Source organism: Gymnoscopelus braueri (assembly GCF_963280865.1).
Source record: "Gymnoscopelus braueri genome assembly, chromosome: 8".
Lineage (NCBI taxonomy): Eukaryota > Metazoa > Chordata > Actinopteri > Myctophiformes > Myctophidae > Gymnoscopelus > Gymnoscopelus braueri.
The window spans coordinates 29,218,682-29,229,961 of NC_137609.1; the positions used below are offsets into that span (position 1 = coordinate 29,218,682).

The following is an 11,280-nucleotide window of genomic DNA, read 5'->3' on the forward strand; positions in this document are numbered from 1 at the left end:
CCCTGTGTCCCACCTGCCAGTCCTTGTGGGGAATTGCCCTGGCCTGTCAACAATGAAGAAGTGGGGCCTGGCAGACAGACCGTACAGACCGCAGAACACATAATCACCACCTGTCCCCTGTACAGACCACTTTCAGGGGCTGGCCTCTTCCAAGTGGGTCCAGAGACAAGGGTGTGTCTACAGGACAATGAGTTGGACATTTGACGATGATACACGAAGAAGAAGAAGAACCTGTTGGACGTACATTTTACAGATTACAAATGGATGTGGTGCATATCAAAACCTGTACATTGTATTGCATGTCTTGCCCTTGACCGTATTGTTGACATAGTGTCCGAAACAAAGATTATACCATCCAGTGCAGCAGTGTCTAAACATTCAAGAGTGTTACCAGAATGGTTTAACCACTTAAACCCATACGTCTTTGACCGGTGTCCGCCAAACGTCTATAGGGTGCTGTGACATTAGTCCGACAGACCATTGTTCCGAAGTACCATTTGTCACGTTCCATGTCATTTTCTGTTTCCCTGTTGTGTTTTCTTGTTGTGTTCCTTGTTTCTTAGTTATTGTTGTAGTTTTACTTTACAGTTGTGTTACTTTAATTTTGAGGTAATGTGCCTTCCTCGTTTCTTAATTGTACTTTATTGTACCTTTATTTTTTAGTGATGTCCTAGTGTTTCCTGTTTTCCTTAGTTAATTACCTGTCGTGTCTCTCCTGATTATTCTGATTGTTAACCCCAGTCACATGTGTCCTAGCCTATCCCTGTGTTGATTGTCAGTGTTTTCACCTGTGTATGGTTGCAAACTGTGTGTATTTAAACCCTCCGTTCCTTGTGTTCCCTGCAAGGTTGTTGATGTGTTCTGTCTGACTCCTAGTTTCCCCTAGTGTATTCCTCTAGTATATCTTCTAAGAATTTCTTGTGTAACTTCCTTGTTCTGCCCCAGCCTCTCTGGTCAGCATTTGGGTCCACAATCTCCTGCCTTGCACTGTTACAACCGTTGGTCTGACGGCGCGCAATATAACTAAGACTAACCATAAAGCCTAACCTCAGCCTCACAAAACCTTTGCCTAGCCCTAATCTCACACTAATCTAACATGTGTCGCACTATTGGACGTCAGAATAATGGGACGTTGAACTAATGGGCAGTCCCCTATTGTAGACCCCTACTTTTCCCCCTGTACACCAAATCTCTTAAGCAAAAATAGCCAATCTACAAGCTCACAACACACTCACAAGCTCAAAACAAAGCATATTGTGAGCTTTTAGATCTGCTATTTTTGTCATATATTCGCCAAAAGTATCATGACGTGCCCAGAATAGGGATGCTATAGAGTTCAAGTTGTTAATTACACTTTAGATGTCTTCAGTGCACCTGTTTCTGTTGACACCAGTCATGAGGAAGTCCTGATTTTAGAAGTACGCTGCGTTTTTGATCAGGGACCAAGCTTTCCAAGGTAAAAAAAACAAGTTTCTTGAAATTGTAACTCATTTTGGATACAGATGTAAACTCTGCATACTCACATTTGGAAGCCTGTGCTATAGATAGATAGATAGATAGATAGATAGATAGATAGATAGATAGATAGATAGATAGATAGATAGATAGATAGATAGATAGATAGATAGATAGCCAGACAGACACAGGGCAGAATGTTAATCTCAAACAGGTGAGACGTAAAACTACAGAATGTGAATTATTTCTCCAGGAACGGCGAAAGACAGAAAGTATGCAGCTTGGACGCGTGAAGTGCTGATCTGAGTCACAAAGGAGTGTGTTTATTTGTCTGTTTTTTTATGAGTGTGTGTGTGTGCTGTGATAAATCTTTCGTAGAACATTCTCTTCTTTCTAAATACGGCTTTGATACCCTCCCTACACACAACATGCATGCACACACACACACACGTACGCACGCACGCACACACGCACGCACGCACGCACGCACGCACGCACGCACGCACGCACGCACGCACGCACGCACGCACGCACGCACGCACGCACGCACGCACACACGCACGCACCCACGCGCACGCACACACACACACACACACACACACACACACACACAGACACACACACACACACACACACACACACACACACACACACACACACACACACACACACACACACACACACACACACACACACACACACACACACACACACCTTTAATTCATTCAGTTCTTGTCCTGTATAACAACACTTCACACATGTCCTACAATCCACTCCACATCTGTAGTTCTGTAGTCTGTAGTTCATTGTATGCACGAGCGCACATGTGTGTGTGTGTGTGTGTGTGTGCGCGCAGACACACACACACACACTTGCTCATGAAAGCGTGCGTACGTGTGTGTGTGGACTTGGATAGATCATAGATAACTCATCTCCTGTTGGCAGGGACACTGAGACGTAAAACACGCATGTGTGCGTTTGCATGATGTCAAATCAGTGGACTTCCAGTCCCAAGCTGTCTTCTCTTTTTCCCGTAAGTTGTTATTATTAAGGGATAAGTCAGATAAACAACTAAACATTATTCCAATAGGCCTAGAAGTTGTGTTTTATTTGCTCTGGCAAAAGATACAATGTATAAAAAGGAATTAAAGCTGCAATCCAAAACTTATTTTAATAAATACTATTTTACTTTACCAATCTGTATTGTAGAGTATATTAATACAATAACAGAGGTCTTGACGCTCTAGAGTATATGTTGGCAATTACAATTGCCAACATCAACAGTGGACAGTGGACTTCAAATGTAACATGCACTGATTTCAGACACAACAGAAACCGTTGCCTAACAACGCAGATTTGCACTTGTTTGTACAATTACATTCCTCCTATAGCCAGCAGTGCTCTGAAATACAATATGGTTTACCCAAGAGTCAGTTCTGTACTATAGGCCAGTGGTTCTCAACCTGTGGGTCGGTCCCCACATGATTTTTTTGTGGGGACCGGAGGGGGGGGGGGGGGGGCTCCAGATGACAGTAAAGTGACAATTTAAGGAATTGAAATGAAGTGAAAGAAATGAAATGAAAAAAGACCATTACTGCATCAAAAGTAATCAACAAACTATACCAAAAAAGAAACGTGTCAAACATTGGCAAAATTGTTAAATAATATAAAAAGGGGCATTTAAAAAAAAAAATGCTTATTTACAAGCTTGTAGATTGGCTATTTTCACAATATTTATACGTGGAACCGAGTCAAACTAAATGTAATGCCTCAACTCCTACAATTCCAAGTGCTAGTCAGGGTGGGGGGTCCCCAGTTCAAATATTATTTTGAGGGGTCGCAGCCTGAAAAGGTTGAGAACCACTGCTCTAGGCTACAGTAGGCTTGGTGGATGCCTACTGTATGTCAGTATAATGAGGAATGCATTGATAAAGCTGCTGCAATGGAATTTTTTATTTTTTTTATTTGCTGCAAAAGCAACAGGCCACTTGTACAAGTAATTATCAATGGAATGAAGCTACAAAGTAACGCCCGACACTTGTTGCAGCATGATGGACGCTACAAATCAATAGTTGAGCAGAGCTCGCCTCAACCTTTTTCAGTGCTCCAATGACGCAGTGAAGCATCAAACAATCATGTTTTTTATTTCATTATTTCCATTCCCCTCTCTCTCCCCCACAATTCCTGCTCCATTCCGTAAATGGAAGAAAAACTCATTCTTGCCGTAAACCCCAGGTGCCCTGTGCTATTGAACCCTACCCTTTATTTTTACGCAGTGTGGCTTGAGCAACACTTCAACGGTGACTCGGCAGCATTGTAGCCAATCACGCTTGGCCGTTTTCTGAATCACCACGTATTCCCCTTGGGCTTACTGTAAGCTATATCCTCACAAACACCATTCTAAAACACTGGCCTATTTTGGCCTCTGGACCAGCACTAGCCCCTTGCCTACAGAAGAGGTCCCAGCTTACACAACAAGCTGGTGCGGGCCAACATTAAGGCAGGTCCGAAACATACTGTTTTAGCTCCCTCAAAAGATGGCAATTATCCATGTGGCAATTGTGCCCAGTGCCACAACCTGAATACATGCAAAACCCCTGTCTTTAAACATCAAAGACTGCACAAAAGTTTTCCTTTATTGCATATATTGATTTTGTTTTTCTTCTTCTTTTTTTTTCCTGGACCAGGACCTGATGAAAACCTGTGTTGGGTTGACACGTTGTCCTCATTATTTTGTATTTTTATTTGCACACCTATAAGGTTATTTAAAATGTTGTACACTTTACACACTGTGCACACTACCAGTGTACAGTATGCGTGTTTGGTGTGTGGGTTTGGTAATGAGTGAGTAAACCGTATGTGTGTATGTTTGAGAGTGAGCATAGTGTATTGTTGTATTCTTGGTGTTGTTCGTATTGTTTTGTGGGTGTTTGTGTGTGCATGTGAGTGTGTAGGTTTTTTATTGTCTGTGCATTATGGTATGGTTTACAGTATTATTCTATGGTTAGTACTTCATTTACTGCGTAGTTATGCCTACAATATTAATTGTCTAGAATGTCTACTATGCACTTTTAACTTTTTTACTCTTCTAATTCTGTGGTGCAACACTCTGAATTTCCCCCTTGGGGGATGAATAAAGTGGTATCCTATTTGATACACTTGACATTTATTGCTGCTAAGTACCTGTGTATTATAACCTACTCAAATTATACCTTGTTTTTATAACATGTTCTTGTTTTTTTGTTTTTATTATATATATTGGACATAGTTTGCACAGTCTGGCGGAGCATGCCAAACCAACATTTCAGTGCACATATACTTGTATGAGCGTGTGATGGATAAATCTTCTTGAGTCTTGATTTATGGAAAGAAAGATCTGCCAAAGGGGAGCGCTATGGGATTGACACTTTATATACACTTCAGCCTGCGGGCTTCAACAAGGATTTTGATATGAGGGTTGCAATGTGCTGTACATCCAAGATGTTTCTTTTCTTCATGTCTAGTATATAGAATTTGGGGTCCATTGTTCATGATGGCGCTTGTCTGATACCCATCTTCTGTTCTAAGAAGCTTGTTTTCCTTGTAGATTTGGGTATCTCTGATTTATGATGGTTTTTAAGCCTGATCCCTGTCAAAGCCCCATTTACTTATTTATGAAATTCTATACATGGTACTACTCTAAGGTGCTTCTTGAATGCTATGTTTTTTTCTATATTCTCTGAGTTCCACCTTCTATTTGTATGCCTCACATGTAGTCCATTCAGTACTAAAAACTGCAATTCCCAAGAGCTGGACCTTCTACCACCAGGGTATGCACGGGCGTATTGAATTCTGCCGATGATTAGATTGGGACTGGTTATATTGAATCATAAGGTCTGACCGACCGAAAGCTAAAAAATTTAATGCATCACTGCATAGATATGTGTGTGGAAATCTCTCGTGTCAGTGTGTCATGAGGACACATTGTTTTGAGCGTCACAACGCTAGGGTGTCGCTGCTCGGAATACACTGCATGGATAAACACAGGTTATTGTCATTTCAGCTATTATAATGGTAGCTCTCCTAACTATGTTCCAACGCTGTAAATATGCATCCAAACACTAAACACAGGTTGCCATAGCCTGCTGTTTGTTTACTCTGACAACTGGACACGTCTCTCTCTCTCTCTGTCTCTCTCTCACTGTCTTTCTGGGTCATCCTAATCTCTCAAGACAGATTCAGCATGGGTTCCCAGATCGGGGTCATACTGACCCAGCCGTGCTGGGAAAGACACTGAATGAGAGAGGGGCGGGCGAGAGAAGAGAGAGAGACAACAGGAAGTAGGACAGAAGAGGAGAGGAAGTGGGAACAATCGCTGGCGTGGAGTAGAGACGAACGGAAGATGGAGGAGTGACTGAGAGAAGAACAGATGAAAAATAGAGAAAAATCTCACACCCTCTCTCTCTCACACACACACACGCGCATGCACGCACGCACGCACGCACGCACGCACGCACGCACGCACGCACGCACGCACGCACGCACGCACGCACGCACGCACGCACGCACGCACGCACGCACGCACGCACGCACGCACGCACCACACACACACACACACACACACACACACACACACACACATACATACACACACACACACACAGACACACACACACACACTACTCGGTTAATGTAAAGTTATCCACGGGAACATTCCTGAACCTCTGTCTTACATCAGCATTGCAAACTAGAGAAGGGCACTCTGAGGAGCACATACAGTATCTCCACCAGGCTGGATTGCCTAGCCAGGGCTGTGTAAATCGTGGATTGCAGCCGTCAGGACCCGAGGAAGCTGTGAAGGGAAAACGCTTTTCTATGACATACATACGGTTCAACTTTTCACATCTGTGGTGGCCCCTATGGGCAGAAGCGCAATCGCTTTTGAAGATGTGTTCTATAGAGGCCTCACACACACACACACACACACACACACACACACACACACACACACACACACACACACACACACACACACACACACACACACACACACACACACACACACACACACACACACACACACACACACACACACACACACACACACACACACACACACACTGGAGACTGTGGAGTCCACAGTGTTTCATCATAGCATTGTATTGATTTGCAGTGACCCTTCTCTCTAGGAGAAGAAGTAGACACAAACCATGTCCAGGAAAATGCCCCTACAGCATATTCCCCTCACTGAAGGGGTCAACCACTTAGGCTTGTACTGTTATCTTGGTGTACCCCACAAATGCACTCGCCCACTTGTGGAGAATATGATGAGGGATCAAGGATGATTCATCTGACCATATCACATTTTTCCACATTATCTGTATACCAGTGCCTATCAGAAGGGCATTTGTCTTTGTAATGAGGGGTTTATACATGCAGCAACCCTACTATAACTTCCCTATCTGTCGACAGACTGCAGGGTTTAAAGCAGAAACAAATCTCACGACAGAACATTTTTGTTAGGATATCCCAAACAGCGTGAAAGGAGTCCTCCACAATAGCACTGCATGTTTCCTAAGCAATTTGCACAATATGTAGAACGTTCTAAACCTATGTTCTCGCTGTTCTACCTTCAGCCAACCAGTTGATGAAACTGCAGAATGAGGCTTTAACCCCTGCTTCTAAGAAATATCCGAGACCATTAGGTTTTAATCTAGGGTTTAAGATTTAATCTTATAAAAATGACTGAAATCAGTCTGAGTCATGCGAACTTTAATAATCCATGCAGACTGTTTTTACTGATAGTCTGATCATGTGCCAGACATGAACTCTTCATCAGTCACCTGAGGAAGAGTCCATCTCCTTTTTTTCCTTACTAGTGCACAAGCATCATGGCCATTGTATGCGCACACTTGACCACAATTTCCATTCCTATGTGCTGATGTCTTTCCCATAGATTGATATGCACATGTCACTATTTGGCCAGTGTTCTTACTGAAACACTAGTCATTAAACTCTAGTCTTAAACACTAGTCTTAAAGTGATAGCTCTTTTTCTCTTGGCTTCTTGATCCAAAATCGAGGTCAACTGGGCCTGCTCAGCATTTTTATACATGCCAGAGCATGATAGAATTAATTGTATCATGCATGCGGAAGCATATGCATTTTGTTTTTGCTCCATTCATTTATAAATGTGCTACCAGTCTCTCTGTGTTTGTGTGTGTGAGACAGTGGACAGACAGTACGTGCATACATGTATGGGTGAATGTATTGTGCCAATGTGTGCGCATGCGTACTGTATGTGTGTGTGTGTGTGTGTGTGTGTGTGTGTGTGTGTGTGTGTGTGTGTGTGTGTGTGTGTGTGTGTGTGTGTGTGTGTGTGTGTGTGTGTGTGTGCGTGCGTGCGTGCGTGCGTGCGTCTGTGCGTGCGCGTGTGTGTGTGTGTGTGTGTGTGTGTGTGTTGACTGTGTGTGTCTCCATTCATCTACGTTTGCAGCTAACGCGCTGATCGGAGCTTTAAACCAACCATGAAATTGCAGCCGTCAGGAAAACCCTCATTCTTCACCTTCTCCCCGTTCCCTTTTCTTTTCTTCTCTTCCTTTCTTCTTTTCTTTCTTTCATTCATTCTTTCTTTTATTTCTTTGCCCTTCTCCTCTCCTCAGTCCTCCTCACTCTATTGCCTAAACCTCCCTATAGCTCCTGCCTCGCTCAGTGTGTGAGTTTAACAGATGGAGGTCGCCCTCTGGGAATCACATCTGCACTGATCTCATTCAACCAAACGACCAAGAGAGAGACAGGAGAGAGAACATCTTCAGGGGCTAATGCTCTACACACATGAGGACCAGCGTCCTTAGTTATGTCCACTGCACAAACAAACATTTCAAATGTTTGATTTAGTGGGAGCATAAGTATATTTCATGTCATGCTTATTAAGCCACTGAAAGTGTGTGCGTGTCTGTGCGTGTCTGTGTGTGTGTGTGTGTGTGTGTGTGTGTGTGTGTGTGTGTGTGTGTGTGTGTGTGTGTGTGTGTGTGTGTGTGTGTGTGTGTGTGTGTGTGTGCGCGGGCGTGTGTGCCTGTGTGTGTGCGTGTGTGTGCGTGTGTGTGTGCGCCTGTGTGTGTGTTTGTGTGTGTGTGTGTGTGTGTGTGTGTGTGTGTGTGTGTGTGTGTGTGTGTGTGTTTGTGTGTGTGTGTGTGCGCTTGTGTGAGGGAAAGAGAGAGAGAGACTTAAGGGCAGAGAGAGAAAAACAGAGAGAGGGAGAGAGAGAGAGAGTGAGAGAGAGAGAGAGAGAGAGAGAGAGAGAGAGAGAGAGGGAGAGAGGGAGAGAGACTTAAGGGCAGAGAAAGACAGAGAGAGAGAGAGAGAGAGAGAGAGAGAGAGAGAGAGAGAGAGAGAGAGACTTAAGGGCAGAGAGAGAAAGACAGAGAGAGAGAGAGAGAGAGAGAGAGAGAGAGAGAGAGAGAGAGAGAGAGAGAGAGAGAGAGAGAGAGAGAGAGAGAGAGACTTAAGGGCAGAGAGGGAGAAAGAGGGAGACAGAGAGAGACAGGAGGAACAGAGAGGGAGACTTGAGGAGAGAGAGGAATTAAAAGAGAGAAAGAGCTATCACTTTGCGGTCTGTTGTTATAAGAGGGAGGGAGAGAGGGTGAGAGGGACAGTAGTAGCTGTTAGATCACTCAACCATCGGTCTGTCTATGCCGGATCAGTCTCTTTCTCCCACCGACCATGGATGATATTCGGGTTGGATTCCTCACTTTCTTTGTTGTTTGCATGCAGATCAGTCGCCTGAACGGACTTTACATCAGCAAAAACACAGGTACGTGTTGGAAAACACGCGCAAAACATCGAAGGTGCAGTATTAGAGATGAAGCCACCGCGCCGGTGTCAGTGTCAGAAGGTTGAGAGACGGACGTCCTAAAGCGAAGTTCATTATGGCACTGTTTCCCAAACAATGGGTCGGGACCCATTTGTGGGTCACGGAACCATTGTTATGGGTCACGAGTAAAAATTCCCTTTTTTCCGTTTCCTACAATTTTCTAATCATTTTGAAAGATTTTCAAAAACTAAAAAAATCTATCAAAAATGTTCACAAATTCAGAAGATATTTTAAAAAAAAATCAAAGGAAAAAAAAAAAAACTAAGACATTGCATATTTTTTAAATATTATTTTTAAGTAGTGAAAATAGCAGATCTACAAACTCACAACGTGTTGCGATGCCACACGTTGTGAGCTTTTAGATCGGCTATTTTCACTAGTTGGGTCCCGAGAAGAAACTGTCTCTTTTGGGTCTCGAGCTATTGGAACCACTGCATTATAGTGTTGACGTTTTGCTGTCGCTATTAAACCCTATTTGAGTGGGTGGCTCGCTAGGATTTAAATATAGAGCCTATAAACTACATGGTGCAAAACGTATATATTTATATAGGCTAAAAGCCAGTGCACTGCAGCTTTTAGCTTTTAGTTACTTTCCACCATGGTGGAAAGTAACTAATTACATTTACCCAAGTAGGCTACTGTACTTACTTATAAGTACAATTTTGAGGTGATTTTACTTTACTTGAGTATTTCCAATTTTCAGTAGCCTACCTTTACTACATCTCAGAGGCAAATATTGTACTTTTACCCCACTACAATTATTTGAAAACTTTAGTTAGTTATTTTGTAGATTTGGATTATTATTACAAAACATGCATTAACCACAAACAATTCAGCCATGTATACATTTCGGCCACTTGAAAATAGTCGATCAAGCTCACATGCATCATGATGTGATGCATTGTGCTTGTAGATCTGCTATTTCAGAAGATCTTTATTTTTATTTTTTTGAAATGGGACATTCTGCACAATGACTATAGGCTACTTTCTACTTTTGGTACTAATAAAGTAGCCTACATGTTGATTACCAATACTTTTGTACTTTTACTCAAGTAGCCTACATTTTGAATTCTGGACTTTTACTTGTAGTATTTCTACATTACAGTATTGATACTTTTACTTAAGTAATAAATGAGAGTATACTTTTTCCACCACTGCCACCACATAAATGCAGGTAAAGCTGCTGAAGTCTGTTGATTTACCAGACAGTTTTAAGTAGCTAGCTACAGTAGAGTGTGCATTTCAGTAGTTGTAAATTATTAAGTGTTTTAAAGTCATATGGACAGCTGGTGAAAACGTGTCATATAAACTGCTGGTGCAAAACGTATATATTTATGTATAGGCTAAAAAAGCAATATATTTCTTTCCTTTCATAACCAAAAACTGCTGAAACTCCTGAGTCCTGCATGCAGGTCAAGTTGTTTCCAAAGTCAATGTCATTAAAGGCGTTGAGCAGTGGTTTAAAGTAACTAAGTACATTTACTCAAGTACTGTAGGCTACTTAAGTAAAATTTTGAGGCATTTTTACTCGACTGGAGGGAGTATTTCCAAATTCAGTACTTTTACTTCTACGCCACTACATCTCAGAGGCAAATATTATACTTTTACTCCACTTCAATTATTTGCAAACTTTAGTTACTGTACTAGTTACTTTGTAGATGTTGATTATTATTTCAAAACATACATTACCCACTTCATCCTTACATTTCGGCCATTTGAAAATAGCAGATCTGCAAGCTCACAATGCGTCACAATGCGTCACGATGCGACGCATTGTGAGTTTGTAGATCTGCTATTTTCAAAAGATTTGTATATATTTTATTCATTTGAAAACGTGTGAAATGGGACAATCACATTCTGCATAATGAGTACTTTCTATTTTTGGTACTTTAAGTACATTTTGATGCCAACACTTTTGTACTTTCACTCAAGTACATTTTGAATTCCGGACTTTTACTTGTAACAGAGTATTTC

General features: G+C 42.2%; 1 protein-coding gene across 1 annotated transcript in view; it reads left to right on the forward strand.

Annotated features, from left to right (window-relative positions):
• The first annotated feature begins 8,819 nt into the window (after positions 1-8,819).
• Positions 8,820-11,280, forward strand: part of LOC308089903 (A disintegrin and metalloproteinase with thrombospondin motifs 2-like) — a 61,932-nt gene continuing 59,471 nt past the window's right edge. Inside the window, exon 1 of the mRNA XM_080434859.1 lies at positions 8,820-9,246. Within this exon, the coding sequence (XP_080290985.1) occupies positions 9,156-9,246 (91 nt within the window). The 5' untranslated portion in view covers positions 8,820-9,155. The remainder of the gene's footprint in view (positions 9,247-11,280) is intronic.